This window comes from Orycteropus afer, unplaced genomic scaffold, assembly GCF_000298275.1.
Source record: "Orycteropus afer afer isolate SDZICR_OR568_19922 unplaced genomic scaffold, OryAfe1.0 scaffold00184, whole genome shotgun sequence".
NCBI classification, from domain to species: Eukaryota; Metazoa; Chordata; class Mammalia; order Tubulidentata; family Orycteropodidae; genus Orycteropus; species Orycteropus afer.
The window spans coordinates 6,565,204-6,590,850 of record NW_006921771.1 but is presented as its reverse complement, the minus strand read 5'-3'; the positions used below and the strand labels follow the sequence as shown (position 1 = coordinate 6,590,850).

General features: G+C 43.0%; 1 protein-coding gene across 1 annotated transcript in view; it reads right to left on the bottom strand.

Moving 5' to 3' along the window:
* Positions 1 to 25,647, bottom strand: part of BOC (BOC cell adhesion associated, oncogene regulated) — a 70,059-nt gene that overhangs the window by 32,166 nt on the left and 12,246 nt on the right. The window contains exons 2-3 of the mRNA XM_042781860.1: positions 9,855 to 9,946; positions 8,919 to 9,197 (exon numbers count right to left, since the gene is read on the bottom strand). Of these exons, the coding sequence (XP_042637794.1) occupies positions 8,919 to 9,197; positions 9,855 to 9,946 (371 nt within the window). The remainder of the gene's footprint in view (positions 1 to 8,918; positions 9,198 to 9,854; positions 9,947 to 25,647) is intronic.

Here is a 25,647-nt window from a genome sequence, read left to right as displayed (position 1 = left end):
ACTCCTTTTACTCAAATGCAGTACAGAACAGAAAGGGTTAATGCAACTTTAGGAATCCCCTGGGTGGCACAAATGGTTAAGCACTAGGCTATTAACTGGGCTAGTGGAACCCATCTAAAGGTGCTCTGGTGGCATAGTGCCTAAGGCATTTGATTGCTAACCAGAAGGCTGGCAGTTCAAACCCACCAGCCACTCCTCGGAAGGAAGGTTGGGCAATCTACTTCCGTAGTGATACTGCCTTGGAAACCCAAGGAGGGTCACTATGAGTTGGGTCCGACTCAACGACAGTGAGTTTGGTTTTTTTTGAAAGGTGCCTCAGAGGAAAAGCCTGGCATTCTGCTTCTGAAGGGTCAGAGCCATGAAAACCCTGGAGCACAGTCTACTCTGAAACATGGGGGGGTCACCATGAGTGAGAACTGACTCAACAGCACCTCATAATGAAACTTTGGCCTAAAGCTATAGCACACATTTTTTAGTCATTTTTTTATTTAAATATTCAAGTTGCTTAGCCTCTTTTGTGTCTAAACTTTGTTTCAATAATTTTCTTGCCCATATAGCACAGTAAAACACACATAATTTATGGTATGAAACAGTTAAATTTTAAGCCCAAACAAGTTCTCTTCTCCCAACTATATACTCAATATGGGTCCCTCTCCCAGTATTCACACTCACCCTGATGTGGTTCTCCAGCCCCAAATGTCAGCTGCAGACCCTCTTCCCCTCTGGGGATAGTTCAGGAAGCCACCTGTGTTTTCTTTCCTCCCCCAGCTCTTCTTCCCATCGATATGCTTTCACCTTACAAAGCAAAGGGCTTGCACAAGATTCTCTGAGAGGTCCAACACACAAATGTTTTTCCAATATGAACTGAATGGTTCCGTCATGTTTTGTCAGGATGTCATTAGCTGACTGAACCAGACTGGTGGGGAGGAACATAGTGCTAGAAGAAACATTCTAAGGTTACCTTTTGTAATTAGAAAGTGTGCATCCTCAAAGGGAAAAGAGATGAGGAACAGAACTGAGGCAAGCGGAGAACAGGATCCAGAAGCAAGAAAGAGAGATTAAGAATTTGGCTAGACTAAAAATTTGCTCGAACTCACTATGGAGATAACAGGCCTCTGAACTGTCAAAGGTGCACAGGGCACTTACATACATGATGTGAGAGTTTAATTCAGCTGTTGAAGGCCTGAGAAAGACATGTGAGGACTCCAAAGAATTAGAGATAAAGGTTGTCCTACGCACATTCTTGAAGACTCAACTCCTAAGTCTTCCTCAATCCACTGAAATTGAAATCAATCATTGCTACTATCTGAGCTCCCATTAAAATCTGTTTACATCTCTACTAGACAACTTATTGGTCCAATTTGCTTTATGGCTTATAGGTTACTTCAGTTCACCTTCTCCACTACTCCTAGAGATTGTTCATGTCAAGGACCAAGTTTATTATGCTCTGTTGGGAATTCTAAACACTCTCAATTCTCAGAGCACCACCCTTAGAATGTCCAAATATAGGGCTCAGAGCCAGAGAATGTGTGGTTTGCTATTACCCAAGTGGAATCATGAACCTTGGTCTTATCTTGTTTCATAGAATCTTTAGGAATAGCACATACTCTTAAGTGGTAAGGTGCTGAGGAAGAAACTAAAGACCTTGAATATGAATTGTGGTAACAAAATATATTCTGGGCAAGTCACTGTAGGGACTGCTGGAAATCAAAGATAAATTCTATCTCGACCCCTACATTCCACCAAGGATTTAAGTTGGATTATCAGAATATATTCTATAAATATAAACTTTTAAAGTGAAAAACCAAGACCCAGAGAGATATAAATTAAAATGAAGGCCCAAGACTGAGAGAAAATTAGGATTCAGAAATGAAAGCCTTAATGAAATCATCAAAAGTGAGCTACAATTTTGTCTCAGAGATGCCTGTGGCCACAGCAATTCCTAATACCAGTCCTGTGCAAAGCCAAAAGGGCTTGATAAAGCTGTTCCTGCACCCAGGTAGGGGCAGTGACAACAAGGCTCCATGTCTGGTTTTCCAATGGTACAGCTTCTCCAAGACTGAAAGTACAACATCCAGAGGACTGAAAGGTGTCTATCACTCCACAAAGTTTGGGAAGAATAATGGCACCAGCAGTGTGGAAACGTTTAGGTCTAAAGGTACCAATAATGATTCTTGGAGCTGGATTTAAGGGGACTCTAGTTTCAATTGCCTTCAAAGAGAAATGTTCTTAAACTATACAGATGGTATATTTGAGAATGGTAGGGTTTAAATGAAACTAAGAATACTTTAAGGAAGAAAAGTCTACAGTGCTCCTTAAATGCCCCTTGCATTTTAGGGTCCAAGCCCAGAAGACCTCAGTGAAGAGTCTGATGGGTATCCCATGTAGGAGAGCTGAGCAAAAGGAGCTGTGACTTCTGTCTGTGGAATACACCATGCTGAGGGCCAGGGTCAGTCACAATGTATGTGTGTCTGGATCAAAGTGGCCCTCTGGATGGAAGAACAGGCAGTGGTGAACCAACAGAAACAAAATGGGCAGCTCTGTGGGCTACGCTGACAACATGCAATGTGGTGACACCAGAGGCTGTTTTAGAGGTGGCTGTGAACACAGAGGTCTGGGCTGGGGATATATAATGGGAGCTATGAAATTCATAGGAAATGGGGTAGTGCTCTCATCTTAACAAAACAGTCTTCTCTCTTGGTTCTGGCTATGACTGGATGGGAGTCCTTGCGTGGTGTAAATGGTTAACATACTCAGCTGCTAACTGAAAGGTTAAGGTTGGAGGGTACCCAGAGGTGCCTCAGAGAAAAGACCTGGTCATCTACTTCCAAAGCAATCAGCCACTGAAAAACCTATGGAGTACAGTTCTTCACCAACACACATGAGGGTGCCCTGACTTGGAATCAACTCATTAGCAACTGGTTTATGATTGGAAGCTCTGTCACCCCCTGAGCTCTCATGCGAAGGGATGTTCCTGGAATGGAGTCAGGCAGTAGAAGGCTAGAAGCAGGCACACAGGCCCCAGAGCCTCCTGCAAGGAGATATTCCACAAAGGTTTGTTAACCAAATGAGTGAATGAATGAAATCTGAAATTTGCAAAATGCTTCAAAATATTATCATTACATATTGCTGTGTTTGATACTCAAAAACTTCACAGGATGGGTGATACAAGTATTACTATGCTCATTTCACAGTTGTGGGGATATGAGAGATGAAGTGACTTGCCCAAAGTCATGCAATCGTTAAGTGGCAGAGGTAAGACTTCAATCCAATGTTTTTTTTTTTTTTTTCTCTAGTTCCCTCCCCCCACTGTGGCTCTTCATTTCATTCATGTGTCAAACTGTGGTAACACCACACCCCTGGTTACCTCCTGACCTTTCCTAAAGGTCACAGAGTCATGAAGACCATTGCCCAAGGGAACTCCCTCCTTTCCTGTCAGCGGTCACCAGTGTCAGCTGCTGCCTCACCTTCTGACCTCTGAAGCCAAGGGAGAGGATAATTCAGAAATGCCTTCTCGTCTTAGTGCTCAAAGGCCTTACGGAGAAGTTATAGATCTGTTCTCATATACCATCTTCAACTTAAGACTTCACATTATTAGTTGGAGAACTAAACTTTGTAGAGAGAGAACCAGTTACCTGGTAACTACTTATCATTTAATTGAAGAATTGAAAACTTACAAAAAGCTAAAAAAATAAAGAATTAAGTAAGAATTTGAGAGGTAGGTTATTGGAACTAAAAACCAAAAATCAAACTCACTGCCATTGAGTAGGATCTGACTCATAGTGACCCCTCCATGGGTTTCCGAGGCAGTATCACTACGGAAGTAGATTGCACAACCTTCCTTCCGAGGAATGGCTGGTGGGTTTGAACCACCAACCTTCTGGTTAGCAGTCGAATGCCTTGGGCACTACACTACCAGAGCTCCTATTATTGCAACTAAGGGATAGAAAATAGCTTTCAAGTTGATGCCAGCTCTGATGAATTGGTGTGGCTACTTGCCATACTATGTTGCGAGCAATTCTGAGACTGAATCAGGGTCTAGTAAGAAAGAGTCTCGTGTTCAATTAGTAATGCCCATTGTTGGTTCAAGAGCCCAGAGTGGGAATGTTTGAGCCATGTGGAGTGAATGGTTGCCTCCTTGGTATGAAACTTGTGAAAAGAAAGGTAAAAAGAAGAGGAATCAAGGAGATGAAAGCCAAAACCATTTCAAAAAAACAACAATCAGATGGGATGGTTTGAAGTGAGGCATAAGCAATAAGAGATTTGTCCAAAAAAAAGGAAACGTTTAGGCTACAAAGAAAAAAAAATGTCCACAGAGGAGAGTAAGTGGGTGCCTCCACAGAGAAGGAGACAGCCATTGTCCATACAGCCAAGGCAGCCTGGAGTGGAAGGTGGAGTGCACAGGTGAGACTCTTCATTGTGGTTCTTAATTTCCAGGCTCTATTTTATCTGAGGGAGCTCTGGTAGCATAGTGCCTAAGGCACTTGACTGCTAACCAGAAGGCTGGTGGTTCAAACCCACCAGCCACTTCTCGGAAGGAAGATGGGGCAATCTACTTCTGTAGTGATACCGCCTCAGAACCCATGGAGGGCTGCTACGAGTCAAGTTTGACTCGACAGCACACAACAACAACATTTTATCTGAAGACCAGAAGCTGATGTCACCAGGTAAGGATGAGTTCCAAGGGGAACCTCTAACACCTAGTGTTGAGGGGTCCTGAGTAGGAAAGCTCTTCTGCTAGACACCTCCTTCTCATCTCCTAAATCTTTGAGCCCAGACCTAGCTCCCCTCATCTAATGCATCAAGTGAAGTGAGTTCCAGTGGAACTCACACAGGAGGCAGCCTCTTGTCAGGTAGGCCAAACAGCAACTGCTTTGTCTGAGGATGCACATCTAAGCACATGCAGAAGAGGCTACAGGAAAAGGAAGCATTAAATGATGTGTGTGTGGCTGTGCTTGTGTGTGTGTGCATGGGCTTGCCACTGCCCTGCCTTCCTCTAAATGCAGACCTTGCCTTGGGTAATTCCCTCTACTGCTCGCCTCCCTCCCACGTCAGCCAACTAGTAAAACACAGCCCCCATTCTACTTGGGAATGTGCTTTCAGAAACTTAATCTAACTGCTATGTCTGGGCCAAATCCCCCAATGGCATCAGCCCAAAGACAGCACCCCCTTCTCCTGCCCCTCCCGCCTTCCCGCCACCCCACCACTGCCTGCAGGTTTGGGAGGCTGCAGTTCCACCCCTCCCTCTTCTCCATGACACAGCCCCTTGAACTTGCTCTCTCTTTCCAGCACTTCTCCATCCTTCCAGGCAGGTCCAAACATTTCACTTCTGATTCATGTCTAAATGACAAGCCAATAGTTCTTGGCTTTCCAATAAGAACAGCTCGGCTCCTGCACAAGCTCCTCTCTCACTGTGTCTTCTTGGGTAGTGACCAAACCCTTTCTTTGTCCTCACTGCCAACTGCAGATCCCCCTCAAGCACCAAAGGAAAGAAGCAGCCAGGGTGTTTTTTTTTGTTTTTTTTTTAAACAATGCTATAAATTGTCCCTCCTCACACAGATACACCTTGAAGCCAAAGGAAGGCTCCAAAATAAAACTTCTATTTTTCAACTCTCTCTTCTTTCAAATAATAAAAGCCTCAGCCTGCCTCCTGACTGTTGTTGTTGTTATTTGCCATCGAGTCGGCCCCAACTCCTAGCGACCCCTCCTTGGGTTTCCGAGGCAGTTATCACTACAGAAGTAGGATTGCCCAACCTTCCTTCCGAGGTGTGGCTGGTGGGTTTGAACCGCCAGCCTCCTGGTTAGCAGTCAAGTGCCTTGGCACCTCCTGACTAGGCCAAATTAATGGTTATGGAGTTTCTTGAAATGATTCTGTACAGACACACATGCTGCTGACCATTTGCAGATAAAACCTCTCCTTTTCTTTCTCCCGCTAGATGAGCAGCATTACCTTTCAAAGTCACAAACAGTGCTCAATGTACATCTTATTTGTCATAATGAACGACTGGAAGAGACCTAACTGCCCAGCAATAGGATAAGGGTCAGTACACAATGGCACAGCCACTTGAGGGGATGTTTTAGGACCAGTAATAATTACAAGCATGCTCCAGTGGGGAAAGGGGGGGATGGCATTAACCAGGAAGGGACAGAAGGGAGCCTGCTGGAACAATGATCACATGGGTATAAAAACCCAAACCCAATGCTGCCTAGTTGATTCTGACTTATAGTGATCCTATAGGACAGAGCAGAACTGCCTAATAGAGTTTCCAAGGCTATAATCTTTATGGAAGCAGACTACATCATCTTTCCCTCAAGGAGCAGCTGGTGGACTCAAACCACTGATATTCCTGTTACCAGCTGAGTGCTTAACCACTGTGCCATCAGGGCATGCATCAGTTGTTTCCCTTAAGATTAGTATACCTTGCCAACTTTACTATATACAATGTGCATTTTGCATTCATTACGAAAGAAAAGAGTGAATTATGATCATATAATAAATAATAAAAAATGCTTATCACAATGTCAAGGGGAGAAATTAAATAAAAACTGTACATTCAGTAGTGTCATTACAACAACGTAAAAATCAGATAAAGACTAGACAGGCAGACTACAAAACAGTAACGTAGTTGTGTGAGGATGCTGGGCTTAGGGGAGACAGTATTTTTTGTATATTCTAAACTTTCTCTAGTGTAATTACAGTTTTAAAAAGCAGATGAGGAGTATGATGGTAGGAAGCGTAGCTCTGACCTCAGCCCTTGTTGCTGTGATGACAGGATCCCTTTCAGCTCTGTCTTCTTACCCTCCTCGACCAAGTCTCCTGGCAACCCCTGCACCCCCTCCTGATATGCAACACTGGTAGGGCTCCCTCACTGAGCACTCACAGGCTGCTCTCTGGATCCCTGACACTCAATCAGTACTCCCACTGTATGAGGAGGGTCCACAAAGCAGCCCAAGGTCAGCCTGATTCCAGGGGAGACAGCTGGGGATGCACCCTGCCTTTCTCCCCTTGACTATTTCCCTAGAACAAAGTGTTGCTTGTGACCTGCATTCCTCTCTCCTGGTAGCATGTATACAGATAAAATACTTCTGTCACTAAAATTGAGTGATGTACCTCTGGGGCTCTGTGGACCAGAAGGCAGGGAAGGGCTTTTTCTGCTTTCCCATCTCTCAACATTCCCTCCCAGAATCTATGCCTCACACACACTGAGACCCCAACTGGCATTGATAGAGGGGCATTTAGGAAGTTTGCTGCCTCAGGCATGATCCATAAACTAAGACAACCAATATCCTGAAATCACATCATCCCAGAGGGTGATGATAATGGTGAACATGGAAGCCCCAAGCAAGGCTGTCAGGGACAGAGGTCCCTGCCAAGTCTTGAGGGACAAACTCTGGAAATCATCTCAAAGTTAAATTCAAATACCATTAAAGTTCCAATGAATTTCCCTATTCCCTACAGCTGAGGTTCCAAGAAAGAGGCCAAATTGGAGGCAATTCTTAATATTTCCTGGCTCTAGCTCAACTTATAAGAAAGACTTCTCTGTACCCTTCAGTAGTTTATTTAATCAATCAAGTCTCATTTTGCTCTATGCATAATGGGTAGAGAATCTGATAATGTATATATTATGCCTGGAACATAGTGCACTCAAGTGCTAATTAAATATAATAGTAATATGAAGTCTTTTCCCGGCATCCTCCTCTGTCAGAGCTGTCACTTATCTCTTCTCTTTTCTCCTCTCACCTCTTTGTCACACAGTTTCTTTTCATTGTGTTCTATTACTTATATTCCAGGCATTTGGTATATGCCTGCCACTCACAGAAAGACAGGAGGCCAAATCCAGGATGGGGAGGCTCTGTCCAAGTAACATATAGCCTCTGATTGTGGGCGGTAGGGATGAGCAAGGGAACTGGAAGGTGATGGACAAGTAGTTTGCACAATGGCATCTACAACCACAGGGTGTCCAAACTGAAGGGCATGGCACGACCCAGTTCTGGGACTCAAAGAAATAATTCAACCATGTCAAGAACGCTTGCCTCTCTCTCTGTCGTGAGTCTAAGCATCGCCCCTATTTAGAATGAATATTCACAGTGGCAAAATGGTCCCCCATGCTATGATTAGACCACTGAGGGATTATTGGGTAGTTACAGCTCTCTGATTTGAAAATTCAGCGTTTACAACACCTTTTAGCATAAGGCTAGGAGCTCTAGTGGTTCTGTGGTTAAAGCATTGGGCTGCTAACTAAAAGGTTGACGGTTTGAACCTACCCCCAACTCTGCGGACAAAAGATGTGGCAGTCTGCTTCCATAAAGATTTATAGCCTTGGAAACCCTATGAGGCAATTCTATTATGTTCCATAGGGTTGATGGGTGACAAAAAGTTTGAAACTCTGCTGATCAAATGAAACACTTTGGTGCTCACTTTGGTAGCATGTATACAGATAAAATACTTCTGTCACTATAACTGAGTATCAGACAATTTTCTTTTTCGAGCTTTACTTCATATTCTAAAATTGTGAAGTGGTTATATATAGAAAAAAAGACATGAGATATAAGTAATAAACTGAATAAACTAGGAGCTCTGGTGGCATAGTGCGTAAGGCATTTGACTGCTAACCAGAAAGCTGGCAGTTCAAACCCACCAGCCAACTCCTTGGTAGCAAGATGGGGCAATTTACTTCCATACTAATACTGCCTCAGAAAGCCAAGGAGGGGTCACTATGAGTTGAAATCGTCTCAACAGCATATTACAACAACTGCAACAGAGGGTTGCTAGGAGTCAGAATCAACTTGATGGCAGTGGGTGTTTAAAGTAAGACCAACCATGGGTTGTTTGAATGGTAGGGAAGAAAGAAAGAGGGAGAGAGGAAGAAAGATCATAGCACAAGGCAGAGGGGCGAAGGATGGAGAGTAGCACTCACTGGCTAGTGTCACAGTGGCCGGCACGCTTGCCACGGCCCCTGCAGGCATCCGGGCCACACACTGGTACCGTCCCACGGTGTGGTTGTTGAGGGCAGTGATGATGAGGGTCCCACGGGTGATGAGGAGGCCCAGAGCATCGTCTGAGCCATTCAGCTCCTTCCCATTCAGGCGCCAGGTGATGTTCATCCACGGAGGTGCCACCGCACAGCCCAGGATCACAGTCCCTCCAAGCTTCTGGACAGTGGAAGCAGGCTGGACAGTGACCTGAGGGACCTCATCTGGAGGAAGAACGGAGACGCAGCAATGAACTGATGCACCCCAGAAACCAACAACACCCAGACAGCCTTCCAGAGCTGAGGACTGCAGACGACCTGGTCATTCTCTGAGTAACTCTATTGCCCTTGGGTTCATTCTTCAACCTGTCCTTATTCCCAGAAAGTAGATTTGGAGTAGCAGTGTAGTGTAAAGGTGTAAGAGCTCAGGCTTTGGAATTAGAGAGACTTGGTTCTGAATCCCAGTGCCAGTACTTCTGAGCAGTGTGACTTTAGCCCCTTGAGTCTCAGTTTTTTATCTCTAAAGCAGAGCTAATGATACTTGCCCCACAGGGTTGTTGTGTGAAACAATGTGTGTAAATTTAGAAATTGCTTGTCAGACCTCATTAATGAATGTTCCATAAAAGGCAGTTATTATTATTATCCCCTCCTCCTCTGGTATGTCTCTGAATGGATAAAATACCATTTTGTTGTGATCATTTCTCATCTTGTATTCTTGAGCATGTCCCCGGAGGCCAGTGAGAGCGAACTGTTCTTTGAAATCCAGGGAGAGGAAGGCCTTTTTAAAGAGTTATTGTAGAATGCTAATGCTTCCATTTTATATTAGGGCAAAGTGTTCTCTTCCAAGAGAAGCAGGCTAAGAAAGAGAAGGAAAGTACTCACTCAAGTCTGCAAAGCAGCCTGCTGTGGCTAAGATGAGGCAGGCAAGTGTGACCTCAGGCCTCCTTCCTCTCTGAATTGCCATCCCACGCAGTATGGTGTATCACAGGTGGTTTGAAGCCAACGTCCCATAAGCCACTGTGGGTCACTCAAAGAGATACTGCAGTCCCCTGAAACACTCTGTTGTGAGAGACAGAGAGAGAGGAATGGCCATGGTGAGAACACCTGGGATGTCCCTGTAGTCACCATAAGATCTGGCTTTGTCTCCCACTCCAGCTTCCATTGCATATGCTGGTGACATTTGAAATGTAGACTTGGCCAAGCCACTGGAAGCCTGGAGAACACTCTCATACTATTTCTCACCTGAGAGAAGCTTCTTAGGAATTGACCCCTCGAGCTAGAAGGTGATTTTATGCCTTTAAAAATACTAGTGCAGACTATTAGGGAAGAGCAGTGTCATGTGTATAAGACATTAAAAATAAATAAATAAAACCAAACTCACTGCCGTTGAGTTGGTCCCAACTCATAGTGACCCCACCTCGGGTTTCCAAAGTGGTATCTCTACAAGAGTAGATTTGCCCAGTCTTCCTTCTGAGGAGTGGCTGGTAGGTTTGAACCACCAGCCTTCTGGTTAGCAGTCAGATGTCTTATGCATTACGCCACCAGAGCTCCCAACCAAAAACCAAACTCACTGCCATCGAGTTGATTCTGATTCTAGTGACCCCCATTTCATTCCCAAGGGTGTAAATCTTTGTGGAAGCAGACCACCTCATCTTTTTTCCACACACTGGCTGATGGATTCGAACCACCTACCTTTTGGTTAGCAGCCAAATGCTTTAGCCACTACACCACCAGAGCTCCTTATAAGGCTTATAGGATCCCCCTTTTAGGGGATGTTACTAAAGAATGAATTATCAACTCACTAAAGATTTTCTACTTTGATTCTCCTCATCCTAGCTCTATGCCTGTATTCCTGTGAACTCTTTTTTATTCCTGGAATTAACCCTACCCTTCTCAGCTGTCTGTATAACCTCTAGCAGAGACAAATGTCACACATCAGCAAAGAACCCCCACTTTTTCAGGGCATATGCCTTGCTTCACTTGCTGACTTCCATATCCCTCTACCCTTGATGCTTGAATTCTGGTGTGTTCCATTCTGCTCTTGATGATTGCCCAGGTTGCATCTCTAACCCAGAACAAACTTCCTTGGGCAACAGATTATGCTGTACATCCAGCCACCTGATGACTTTTCTCGGCTATCAACTACCCTCTTATTACCTGCCTAGAACTCTAACTCCTCTCTGTCACAGTACTATGCCTCCTTCAAACTACTGTCTCTAAAAGAGTCAATGAAATCACATGGGGGCAGAAGTACATGCTAACACATACACACTTTTGTGACAGTTAAAACCAAGATTTTGCTTCTATTAGCTATGCTTTTTACTGGTGTACTTACAGAACATTAGGCAAGTAAAGGAAGGTATGTCAATATGCTTGGAGTTCTCTGGGTGTTGCAAATGGTTAATGGGCTCACAGCCAAGCCAAAAGGTTAGAGGTTCAAGTCCACTTAAAGGTGCCTGAGAAGAACGAACTGGCTATGTGCTTCCGCAAAATCATTCACTGAAAACCCCAAGAAGTACAGTTCTAGTCTAATGGACAAAGGGTCGTCATGAACTGGAATCGACTTGATGGCAACTTGGGGAGTGTTTTCTGTTTGTTGTAGTTGCTTTCTAATCAATATCCTAAGTAGGTAGTGAGGCATCAGTATGAGTTTCAAGCAGTGCTTTAAGGCCACATGCCAATAACCTGGGCAGTGACTAAGTCCTCCGTAATCATGCTCATGTAATAATAGTAATATTTCCAAGAGTGTGACATATATTAAAAATGTTAACTCTTCTGGACTGATTCATCTAACTACTGATTCTTTCAGACTTACAGTTACCACTGAAAAATCAAGGGAATTAGTAAAGCTCCCAACTGTGAGATCTGTGCTGCTCGCATCTCTGAAAGTCTTTGCTGGCTTCACAGTAATTTGTAAGAAATGGTCTTGAGCCTTTCAATCCCAGCACTCCAGGCCTAGAGATCTGAAGATGGGCTCAAAGATCTCACTCTGTGTGGAAAGTGCCTCGGATCGGCCTCCACCTTTGGCTTCTTCAAGGGCTGTTAGCTTTGTTGCTTTCCACTTGGCTGCTGAGAGGCCATGCCCCGCATGTGCTCTGCCTGATAAGACCCTAAACAAGAGCCAAGAGAGACGTCAGATCTAGGACCCTAGCCCCTATGCTAACATTCTGCATTTTTTATTTTTTAAAAAACTTTTCCCCTTTGATTTTCATTCATTCTGTCGCCTTATGACTTCTACATTAGAGCACTTCCAAGACTCCTTGATTGCACTAGGAAAGGAAAAGGGGATGTTTTCTAATAGTGTTTTGAAAGAAACTTTTTAAAGAGGCTTTTCAAAAGTTCTTTCCTGACAAATTACAATAATTTCCTGTGGATGTAGAGATAAAGCTTTTTTTTTTTTTTTGGTTCTTTTTTTTTAAAGACAATCCAGTACATCAAAGTGCTGATATTCATTAGTTGATTCCAACTCATGGCAACCCATGTGTGCAGAAGAGAACTGCACTCAAATGGGCTTTCAAGGCTGCCACCTTTTGGAAGCAGATCACCCCACCTTTCTTCTGAGACACCGCTGGATGGCTTTGAACCACCAGCCTTTCAATTAGTAGTCAAGTACTTAACCAACTGTTGTTATTTGCCATCGAGTCGGACCTGACTCATAGCGACCCCTCCTTGGGTTTCCAAGGCAGTATCACTACAGAAGTAGATTGCCCAACCTTCCTTCTGAGGAGTGGCTGGCGGGTTTGAATTGCCAACCTTCTGGTTAGCAACTGTACCACCCAGGAACTCTGCTGTTAACAGCAAAGTGAAACTTTATTAGAATGTTTGCCACTGTGTACAGGTATGGAATTAAACTCTTTGTACAAAGTGTCCCTTTTGATCTTCACAACCACTCTACAAGGAGAATACTATTATCCCCATTTCACAGGTGAAGAAATTGAGGTCCAAATATAATCTTGCCTAAAACCACGTAACTGTAGACCTGAACTGAAACCCAGGTTAGACTGATTACAAAACTTTGTGCTTTTTACCACAGTATCATCCTGCTGTGTTGCATCTTTTCTATCAGGGCTATAAGCACCAAGTAATAGGTGCTTAACAAACATAATTGGAATAAAGATGATGCAGTGAAGATTTTTAACAGTGACTTCCAGAGAAAAAGTTCATTAATACATATGTAAACTATTACCAAAAAAGCAAGCTTTGGATTCTTCTCAATTTTCCAGATATTATTGTTGTTGTCATGTGCCATCGAGCCAACTCATAGTGACCCCTCCTTGGGTTTCCGAGGCAGTATCACTATGGAAGTAGATCGCCCCATCTTCTTTCTGAGGAGTGGCCGATGGGTTTGAACCTCCAGCCTTATGGTTAGCAGTCAAGTGCCTTAGGCATTACGCTACCAGAGCTCCCTAATTTTCCAGATACATGTTTTAATACTCTAATTTACTTTTCCCCCAAAAAATGATGTATTTACAGAGAACACTGCATGAGTTCCTAGTAAGGAGACTGATAATACCTTTTCCTTCTTAGGTCCCTAGGTAGTGCAGTTAACATGTTTGGCTGCTAACCAAAGGTAGGTGGTTCACGTCTACCCAGAGGCACTTGGGAAGAAAGGTTTGGCAATCAGCTTCAGAAAAATCAGCTATTGTAAACCCCGTGGAGCACGGTTCTACTCTGATCCCCACGGGTTCGGTGAGTTGGAATGAAGGGAAACTGTTCAGGTCCTTCCTGGCTAAAAGAAAGGAAGGGAGGGGGAGGAAGAGATCCAATGAATACAAAGTATTAAAAGGCAAAGAGGACAAGAAGACAAAGCAGGTAGGGAGAGCTGTTCCTTATCTGAACACAGAGAGTCTACAGAGGTGTCTGGGTTGTAAAGTCGACAAAGGTTTTACTGAGGAAATTCAGCCCAGACCCCCTCCTGCTTAAGGAGGACCAGCCAAACAATCCCTGTTACTTCTGCACCCTTGGTGATTTATAAAGTTCAAAATGGAAACAGATCCCACTATTGCTGCCAGCCACCAGCACTGCTTTTAAAAGCAACAAGGAGAAAAGAAAAGTAGCTGTAGAGGGAAAGGGGGTGAGAGGAAGCAGGTATCCAAAGGGGAAGAAGAGTTAACTCATTCATCCCCAAAAGAGACCTGCAAGCAGGTACCATTATAAGCGCTCCAAAACATGGCATGTAGAGTCTAAATCACATATAAGTAGAACTGTAACTAATATTTAAAAAAAAGGGGGGGCGGGGGGAGTGTGCAGTCACTGTAGGTATGATGGATCTTATTTAGCAGCTGGGGAAATGGAGTTACTTCCTGGAGCAAGTTACTTAGTGAGTTTGGTCTGAAAAGATAATAATTCCAAAGACTTATGTTTCTGACAACATTGCCTTAAGGTTTTTTTTTTTTTTTTTTAAATAAAAACAAGTAAGGCTTAAATTGAAATGCAATTTGCGCTGTAACTTCGCCCCATTGTGAAAAGAAAAAGGTACAGTTTAAGAGTTGAGTGAAGGCAACAGTAAGGTCTATTACTTTTCATGGCAATGCAAAGCTTGTCCTGTATTTGGATGAGAAAAGGAGGCCTTGTTTTCTATGCATTTTCTCAGAGAGAGAGGAGTGATCAAGGGGGAAAAAATGAAAAATGAGAGAGAAGGGGAAATGAATTCTTGCCATGAATTCTTCATTGAAGCCTGGGTACTTGGCATCTTTAAGGGTTATTTGAATACAAAGAATAAAAGAAAATGTGTGTGAGAGGTTCAACTGCTGACATAAATGTTCCCACTAAAATAATCTCCAAATAAACGTTATTTGAAACTTTCCAGAAACAACAACAAAACACACTTCTGGGCTTGAGACCAAGCATGAGAAATTTGTAGCCTCAGAGAATTTATTTTTTGAGAAAATTACAAACAACTCAGAGTCGATCATCAGCAGGAAGAAGCCACCCCACCTTCTCCCAAGAAGACTGGGTGACTGGTCTGAGGAAGAGTGAGACAAAGCCACAAGGGCAAGGTGCCTGGCCAGAGCACCCATGCTGTCTAGCATAATGCTGATAAGTCCACCCCTAGCTGTCTTAGAAAGGGAAGCCTCGGTGGTCTACAGCACAAAACGCACCCTTTGGATGTGCTAAGACCAATAACAAAGTTGGGCTGAACAGGAGAGAGTTATCCAGCAGACAGCAAGAAGAGACTTTAAAAAAATATTCACTTAGTAGCAAGAATGACATCTGTCTTTAGAGGGGGTAGCTACAAGGAAAAAAGAAATACTTATGTCTCTAAATTATATTTTTTTGCACATCTGCATTTTTGTACAATATCTGACAACTCAAAGTCAGATATGGCTGAACCATCTGCCCACCCCACTGACCACCCAAAAAAAATTCTCAGTTGTCTCTGAAAGTAGAGAAAGGCTTTGCTCCTAAAAGCCTGGTGGCTGGGCTGGGGGATGGGACCATCTATGAGTGTCAGCAGTCCCAGCTCCAAGAAAAGAGTGGTACTCCTGTGCAGACTGGCACAGGGGGAAATACCAAGGAAATAAGTGAGTTTCATGCTCAGAGGACTTAAAATGTGAGTTTAGATCAGTTTTAGAGAGGAAATTAAGAAAGGGCATTTTTACCTAAAAATATTTTAATAATTAAAAAACTAACCAACTCACTATCATCAAGTCAATTTCGACTCATAGTGACCCTTCCTTGTGTTTCCTAGGAGGTATCTCTATGGAAGTAGATTGCCCAGTCTTCCTTCCAAGCAGTTGCTGGTGGGCTTGAACTGCCAGCCTTCTGGTTAGTAGTCAAATGCCTTAGGTACTATGCCACCAGAGCTCCTATTTAAAGGGAACCATTTTAAATTAGGAGCACCCTCAGAGAAAATAAATAGCTTAGAATAATACCAAATTATGCATTCCAATAATGCACCCCAGCTGTTATAAATGAGGAAAGCAAGGCTCAGAAAGGATAAGTGATTTTCTGACAGTCTCCCAGATAATTAAGTGAGATTTAGGGCTTTACCTCAGGTCTTCTGACTCTTAGTGCCGTGCTCTTTCCACTGTCCCAACATTGCCCCAAGTAAATTGTTTCTGGGGCCATGTTAACCAAACTGCTTGTACATTTTAGAACTAATTTTAGAATGTTTCTGAATTTACTTTCTTATGTATTAAAAAATTCCATCTAAATTATTATCTATAACAGTAACTGTCTGTGTAATCCTTTACCATTTACAGCCTGATCAAGAAAAATCTCCTATTGTTCTTCATACAAACCTCTTCCATTCACTTTCTAGAGCAGTGCTGTCCAACAGAATTTTATCAATGAAATGTTCTATATCTACACTGCCCAAAACATTAGATACTAACCACATGTAGCTAAATGAATACTTAATATGTAGCTAGTGTGGCCGAAGAACTGAAATTTTTATTTTATTTCATTTTAATTTAAATAGCTATGAGTGGCTAGTGGTTATGATATTGGGCAGTACAGTTTTAGACTACTGTCTAGAAATCTATCTAGAACCACTCTGTATCAAACAGTGGAGAATAAAACGGTTTGATCTTTTTAAGTATGAGCCATGCTCTGAACTAGCCTCTATTTCTACCTTATTCCCTATTTAGATTTTGTATATCTGTCTTCTATTAAAAATTATGTTTTTCAAATTTTTATTAATATTATTGGGAAGAAAAAAAATTACTATGGACTACATACATACCCTAGTCTGTCACTGTGAGGACTAATGTGAACCTGACCCGTGCCATGGTCTTTTCAATTGTCTCATATGCATGCGAAAGCTGGACAATGAATAAGGAAGACTAAAGAAGAAATGATGCATCTGAATTAAGATGTTGGCAAAGAATATTGAATATACCACGGACTTCCAAAAGAATGAACAAATCTGTCTTGGGAGAAGTACAACCAGAATGCTATTTAGAAGCGAGGGTAGAGAGACTTCGTCTTACGTACTTTGGACATGTCATCAGGAGGGACTTGTCCCTGCAGAAGGATATCATACTTGGTAAAGTTGAGGGTCATAAATAAAGGGGGAAGACCCTCAACAAGAGAGATTGACACAGTGGCTGCAACCTAGGGCTCAAGCATGACAACAGTCGTGAGGATGGCATAGGACTGCGCAGTGTTTTGTTCTGTTGTACAAAGGATCATTATGAGTTGGAACCGACTCAACCGCCTCTAACAACTACATACAAGACCATGTGTATTAAAGTGTGAGTACTGGAACACAGATGCAGTCCTGAGATGCGTAAAACAAAATCAGCTAATGCTTCACAAATGACCATAAACTCCTCTTCATTTCCCAGCCTCCTCTTCATTCAGTTTAGGGCCACATGACTAGTGCTAGCCTATGACATATAAATGAAAGTGTTAGGTGTCATTTCCATGCCAAGGCAGTAAGAGCCGGGGAGCCTCTTAAATTTCTTCCTTCTCCAGCCTTGGTGATCTGAAGGCATCTCTACAAGATAGGTGGCAGTTCAGTCTATGACATGAGAAGAAATAAAACTTTGTTGCACAAAACCACTGAAATTTTGGGATTAATCTCATATAACAACTTCTGTACTCTTCACATAATACCTTAACTGATCACCAATGCAGTCAGAAATGGGAAGTGGCAAATAAAAGAAGAGGAAGGAGATCATTTTCAATTCAGGCCCTCAGGAAAGGTTTTCTAGATGCAGGTTTTGAACCTGAGCCTTTTGGGATAAGCATATGTAAGGGGGAGAAGGGCACTTCACGTGAGTGAGCACTGACCAGGCAGGAAAGCAGGTCTGCTTGTCTATGGTGTTATGGATTGAATTGTGTTCCCAGAAATACATATTGTAAATTCTACTATACCTGTGGTTATAAACAAGGAACTCTGGTTGTACAGTGGTTAGAGCATCTGGCTGCTAACCAAAAGGTTGGCTGTTTGAACCCACCAGCTCTCTAGGGGAGAAAAATGAGGCAGTCTGCATCCATAAAGACACAGCCTTGAAAACTCTATGGGCAGTTCTACTGTCCGGTAGGGTCATTATGAGTTGAGATCAACTTGATGGCAATGGGTTTGGCTTGTGGTTATAATCCCATTTAGGAATAGGGTTTTCTTTGTTATGTATATGGAAGTATCAGTATAAAATGTATCTTAAATCAATCTCTTGAGGTATAAAAAGGCAGATTAACAAGCAACAAGCAAGCAGAGATGGGGGAAGATAGATGCCATGCCACATAGAGATCATCAAGGAGCCAAAGAACAGCAGCTGAAGAGACAAGGATCTTCCCCCAGAGCTGACAGAGAGAAACCCTTCCCCTAGAGCCAGGAGCACTAACAGTCTCCTAAACTGTGAGAAAATAAATCTATTTGTTAAAGCCACCAACTTGTATTTCTGTTAGAGTAGCACTAGATAACTAAAACATACGGGTAGTGCCTCAATTGGCTGGCACAGAAGGCTTATCTTAAACAGTGGTCTCCAAATTTTTATGATCTTGCTCCATTATGAGTGGAATACTCATGTATTAGGCAACATCCCTAATACATGAAAATTTACTTACTTATAAATTAAACACATGTACTACCAAACTAAAATGTTAGGTATATTACAAAATGTTTACAAAATTTACAAATTTTAAACAATGAGGTAATGACTCACTAATCATGCTCATCTTATATCATTATGTAATATTTTAAGGTAGAACATATATTTGGACTATGTTCATCATTAACGATATGAACGTAGTCTCACACAATGTGCCTGCATGCTAATTATTTTACTGTCTTACTAGAAAAAACTCCCTCATTGCCGTCGAGTCGATTTGACTTATAGAGACCCCTCCTTGGGTTTCCGAGGCAGTATCACTACAGAAGTAGATTGCCCAATTCTCCTTCTGAGGAATGGCTGGTGGGTTTGAACAGCCAGCCTTCTGGTTAACAGTCAAATGCCTTAGGCACTATGTCACCAGAGCTCCTTGACTCATTAGATGGGACTCTATTTCATAGTTTTACTTCCTATTGTGGCTTGAAAAGGGTCAGTTCCATTGTCTTCTTCCTGTTTGCATGCACTTGGATTATCAGCATTCTCTTCAACCCATAGTTTCTTTGTAGGAATCTCTTTAAGCCACTTGTCCTTTTGTGAGTGTTAATTTAGTTAAAACTGAATAATAAAATCTGTAAATCCACTTAAGTTAAGACAGGAAAACTGGTAAGTAAGTGAGCAAACAAGTAAGATTCCCCCTGCAAGCCCTCCACACTGCAGATCCCCTGGGCACTGTTCTGACTGCCTAACATACAGACTAAAGGCACCACTGTCAGTCCCTAAATGTTAGGAAATCTGACTATATTTCCTATTCTTTTTTTAGATAAAATTAATTAAACATCAAGAGAATCTTTAATGAATTGATGCAGAAAAGGCATTTGATAAAATCCAACACTCATTCCTGATCAAAACTCTCATCAAAATAGGAATAGAAGGGACATTCCTCAACATAATAAAGAGCATCTATACAAAACCAAATAGGTTCAAACCCACCAGCCACTCCTCAGAAGGAAGATGGAGCAATCTACTTCCGTAGTGATACTGCCTCGAAAACCCAGGAGGGGTCGCTATGAGTTGGGTCCGACCTGACGGCACATAACAACAAACACAACAACATACAAAACCAACAGCCAACATTGCACTCAATGGAGAGAGACTGAAACCATTCTTCTTGCGAACAGGAACCAGACAAGGATGCCCACTATCACCACTTCTATTCAACATTATACTGGAAGTCCTAGCCAGGGCCATAAGGCAAGAAAGGGAAATCAAAGGCATCCATATTGGTAAGGAAGAAGTCAAACTATCCCTATTTGCTGATGATATGATCCTATACCTAGAAAACCCAAGAGACTCAGTCAAAAATCTACTGGAACAGATTGACAGATTTAGCATCATGGCAGGATAAAGATCAACATCCAAAAATCAGTTGGATTCCTCTACACCAGCAAAGAGACTGCTGAAAAGGAAATAAGGAAATCAATACCATTTACAATAGCTACCAAAAAGTAAAATACTTGGGAATAAATCTTACCAGGGACACAAAAGACCTATACAAAGAAAACTAAAAAAAATGGGTGTGCATATGTCTGTTCTTGTCATGGCTCTCACTTCTTTAGGATATATATCTAGTAATGAAATGACTGGGTCAAATGGTATTTCTAATTCCAACTTTTAAAGGAATTGCCATACTGCTTTCCACAATGGTTGTACCATTTTACAGTCCCACCAGCAGTGTATGAGCATCCCAATCTTTCCACATCCTCACTAGCATGTGTTATTTTCTGTCTTGTTGAACTTTGCTACTAGTGCTGGAGCAAGATGGTATCTCATTGTTGTTTTGATTTTCATCTCTCTAATGGATAATGATTGTGAGAGTTAATGCTTTTGAGTTGCAGTGTGGGTAAAGAATACTGAAAGTATCATGGACTGCCAGAACTAACAAATCTGTCCTGGAAGAAGTGCAGCTGGATTGCTCCTTGGAAGCAACAATGACCAGACTTTGTCTCACCTACTTTGGTCATGTTGTCAGGAGGGACCAGCCCCTGGAGAAGGATATCATGCTTGGTAAAGTGGAGGGTCAGAGAAAAAGGGGAAGGCCCTCAATGAGTTGGAATGACACAGTGGCTGTGGCGATGTGTTCAGGTATAGCAAGGATTCTGAGGATGGTGCAGGATGGGTCAGTGTTTCGTTCTGTTGTACACAGGGTCACTATGAGTTGGAGCGAACTCAACAGCACCAACAACTACAACAACATTCCAGAAGAGGACCCCTGGTAGTGCAGTGGTTAAGTGCTTGCCTGCTAACTGAAAGATCTGCTGTTTGAATCTACCAGATGTTCAGTGGGAAAAAGCTATGGCAGTCCGCTGCCATAAAGATTAAACCAAAAACTTATTGCCAACCCATCTGACTCAGTCAAGCTGCAGGGATCCAGGTGAGGAGAGGAACTCAGCCCTGCCCAAAGCAGCAGTGTGGGAGAGTGGGAGAAAGGGGATTAAAAGCCAGGAACTCAGACAGAGGAGCAGTCAGCTGCAGGGATCCAGGTGAGGAAAGGAACTCAGGCACACCCAAACCAGCAGGGTGGGAGAGCAGGAGAAAGGGGATTAAAAGGCCTAGGAATCTGGACAGAGGAGGAGTCAGCCACAGGGACCCAGGTAAGGGTGCTATGAGAGGTTTCCAACAGGGAGACAAACCTGTCTGTCGGTTTGTTCTACCGTGGTGACATGTTGATTTGAGTTTTTAGGCTGAGCCACTGGTGTTGCTAACCCAGCGGGATGCATGCGCATGGTACACAGGTATCAGCCCAGCTTACAGACTGAGACAGACTAAGAAGAAGGAAGAGGCCGTCCACTTCTCAAATAATTGGCCAGGGAAAACCTTATGAATATCAAAGAAACACTGTTTGATACATTACCACACAACCTTATGAATAGTCAAGTTAGGTTAGAAGGCTCTGAAAATATGACTGGGAAAGAGCTGCATCATCTGAGTAAACCTAGCCTTACTCCTATGGATAAGGTAAAGCTTTCAAGACCTCCATTTGCTGATATGGCACCACTCAAATTGAAGAGAAACAGCTACAGACATCCATTAATCATCGGAACATGGAATGTACGAAGTATGAATCTAGGAAAATTGGAAGTTGTCAAAAATGAAATGGAACGCATAAAGATTGATATCCTAGGCATTAGTGAGCTGAAATAGTGACTCTATGTTGTTGTTGTTGTTATGTGCCATCTAGTCAGACCCGACTCATAGCGACCCCTCCTTGGGTTTCCGAGGCATTATCACTACGGAAGTAGATTGCTCCATCTTCCTTCCGAGGAGTGGCTGGTGGGTTTGAACCGCCAGCCTTCTGGTTAGCAGTCAAGAGCTCCCTAGTGACTCTATAGGACACAGTAAAACTGCCCCCATAGGCTTTCCAAGCATTTAAATCTTTACAAGCAGACTTTCTTCCATGGAGCAGCTGGTGACTTCAAACTGCAGACCTTTTTGTTAGTAGCTGAGAGCTTTAACCATTGTGCTACTAGGCCTCCACATAAAGATATTGCCTTGGATACCCTATAGGGCAGTTCTACTCTGTTCTATAGGGGCACTATAAGCTGGAATTGACTTGACGACAATGTTTTTTTTTTTTTTTTTTCCTGAGGGCTTATGATAAAGGAATAGAAAAAATATATAAAAAGATAAGAAATTGAGATTGAGTCATGGTATGGAAGACCAGGACAAAGGGTTTAAAATTAATACCATAGACACAGAGCTGCTACTGATGGTTTTTGAACATGGGAATATATATTCAAAGTGGCATTTTGGAGAGAGTAGCAAAACCTGGGTTCTTCATTCTCACTGAATCCAAAATTTACCAACAAACATGGCCAGTGCCTATTTCACTCAGGCAGGTATCACTCTCCATATCACCAAGGCAAACCACTAGTTGCCCTCAAGTCAGGTCTGACTTATGATCATGCAGAAAAGGACCACGTTCCATGGGCTTTTCACTGTGAGCTTTCATAAGGAGATCACCAGGCCTTTCTTGTGAGGGCCTCTGATGCATCAGAATCACCAACCTTTCGGTTAGTACAGAGCAGGCTACCAAAGGTCTCCTCCAAGGCAAGGGGAAAGAAAAGGATCATGGACACACCATCTCAGTTCTGAGGAATGCCCCCTCCCCCAAGAGAAGCCACATCTGTCTTACAAATAAAGGGAATGTCTTGACTCCTCATCTGCCACTAGGCTTTCAGTAAAATGCATTTAATCCTCACCTATCTCTACCACTTGAGGAAAAAGTTACTTGGGTGACCCCGAAAGCTCTGAAGTCTTGTTTCGTTCCTCACATATACTCCTGAAAATGGACTCATTTTTTCAGAGTTTTTTTTTTTTTTTAATCCACCACTGAAGAAAGCAAGAGGACTAAAAGAAAAAAAACTTTTATTGCTAAACTGGGAAAAGAGAGAGAGAAAGAAAACAACTTCCCTTCTTCTACACTCCCTCCTCAATTCCCCCACCCCATTCCATATAAATTCAATTTGACAACCCTGCTAATTGGGTAACTGCAGCTCCTACACTTCTAGAAGGTCGTTCTCTTTTCTTTTTCTTCTTCTTTTTTTTTTTTTTTTTGTTTTGTTTTTGGAGGGCTCAAAACAGGGTGATTGTGCTGTTCTTTAACACGAATTCCATCTGCTTTATTTCTCTCTCTCCATTCACCGCTCCTCTTGAATATTTATGAAGCCTTCCCTTCCTGCCTATCCCTTTTCACCCCAGCTCCACCCTCCTTCCTCCCTCAGCCTTCCTTTCCCCACCCAGCCTCCAGCCTCCGCTCCCTTCTCTCAGAGCCGGACAAAACCTTCCAAAGCAGCCCCCCTCCCCTTGCTTTAGATAAACACAGGCAGTGTCAAGTGTGAGGAGTTGGGGGAGGTTGGGAGGGGGTTCAACTGCCAGTCAAGCCCCAGAGCCTTCAATGCGGCCTAGGGGCCTACCCTAATCTGCTGCATGCTTGCCATATGGGGGCTGTGTTGCCCCGGGAAACACTAACAGGCAGAACGGAGCTTAATAGAGTCCATATTCATTGTAATGCAGTGAGATAGCTCCAGGCACCACTGCCCCCTCAGTCTGGTTTCATTCTTCTGTTTCCCTCTTTCTTTCTGTTTTCCTCCCTTTTCCTTTCTTTCTTCCTTTCAAAAGGACCAGGTCCCCAGAGAGCTCTAATCTGGAAAGGCCAGGGCTGGGGAAAGGCTGAAGTTGGGGTTAAGAGCAAGAAAGGTAATGTGGTGTTGGTGAGAGGTGAGGAATGGGCACTCCCAGGAGAGCAGAGGGGAGAAGAGGGGTGCAGCATCTACACAGAGGAAGGGAAGTGTGGTATTGTGTCTGTGCACACGTGTAGGAAATGGTGTATGTGAGTGAGTATGGTCCTTGGAAGAACACTCAGGCAACAAGGCCTTGGGAGACAGAAACCTTCATATTAACTCAGCCTTCTACATCCAGGTATTCTGACCTCTCTCCCTTGACCCTCCCCACCCAGCATCTCCAATCCCAACCAATTTAAAGCAGCAACACAGACCTCCCCAGACTGTCAGGCCTGTGGCCAGTTCCCAGCTTTCCACAGTTGCTTTGAAAAGTCACAGGTGTTGCAAGGTGATAAAATCACTTTAGAAATAAATTCTTGCAGAGAAAGAAGACCCCTCCACTGGCCTTCTGGGTTCCGGCCCACTTCCTCTCTGAGGTGACAGTCATGGTCTTCCACAGCCAAGATAAGAACATAAGGAGATGCTCTGCACTAAGCTCCTGGGCTCTTAGTGAATTAGGCCCTGTCACAAGGTCTGCCAGGAGTGAGATTTGGGTTCCCTGAGGTCACAGGTTGTCTTCTTCCAGGCCTAAAAGGAAGGAAGGTGGAGAACATGGGAAGAGGACACAGCAAGCACATATCTCCCAACTTCTCAGAAAAAATAAAAATTCATAAAGGCATGGTAGAATTCTTCAGGGAATAAGGAATCTTTTTCATAACATGTAAAACATAAAGATACTTGTTTTGTGACTATAAAAATCACAAATTTAAAATTAAGACAAAATAAAAGCAAAGACAAACTGTAAGAACTTTTATATATTCTCTCTCTTATAGTTGAAACTGGAATCCTATGATGTCTGGGTCACAGGAAGAGCTCAGTAAATGGTTGCTGAATGAATGACTACATAAGCTGCTATGATTTTACTATTGCCGATGAAGAATTTGAAACCCTTTACTTCTGACAACCACAGTCTGGGCTGAGGTGGGTGAAATGGCTCTAGTAGAACCAAAAGACATGGCAAATGTGCAGCAAGACTGCTGCCGTAGTAAGGTATCTTACAGGGTTTTTTGTTATCCACCTTCTCTGGTCCCAAAGTCATGTAGGGGAAGTCATATACAACTGCTAAAACCAAGGCAGATCCTGGCTCTTCTTCTGTGGTATATTTGTTGTTATTGCTTAGTATTTTCTACTTTCCTTGCTCTCACCCACCAAGATGCATCATGAATCTGTAGTTTCCTAGTTCAACCCAAGTCCCTATATACCAACAGCCCTGCAGAGGATGGTACCATGGTTATTTCAAGGTCCAGGTACAATGTCAGTTCTTGGCTCTAAATTGAAAGAGCATTTGTTATCTGAAAAACTATTCTGAGACTGGTACACCATGCAGTCCTCACCCTATATGACCATGAGACCAGAAGAACTAGATGGTGCCTGGCTACCACTATCAACCACTCGGAGGAGGAGCTATGTAGGAGATCCTGGATAGAGTGGGAGAAGGAAACTCAAAATCACTAGGGGTTAAAAAAAAAAGAGAGAGAGAGAGACTAGGTTTGCTGGTCTGATAGAGCCTGGTAGAACCTCTGAGACTATCATTCCAGCTGTCCTTCAGGTCTGGAATTGAACCTACTTCTGTGGCTTCCAGCCAAATATGAGCTGAACATTTACATTAGGTAGATACACTCCTCGGAGAGATCAATCATGGGAGAAAGAAGGGCTGTGTATGCACAGGGAGACAGCTCAGAGGGCAGGAATGCATGGAGGGAAAGACACAGAGAAGAGGCCAATGGGGAGGAAGTGGGAGCGGAGGTGTTGCATTGTGCTAAATTGTAGTCAATGTCATGAGACAAAGTATATGTGAGCTGCTATATGGAAAGTGAATTTGTTCTGCAAACTTTC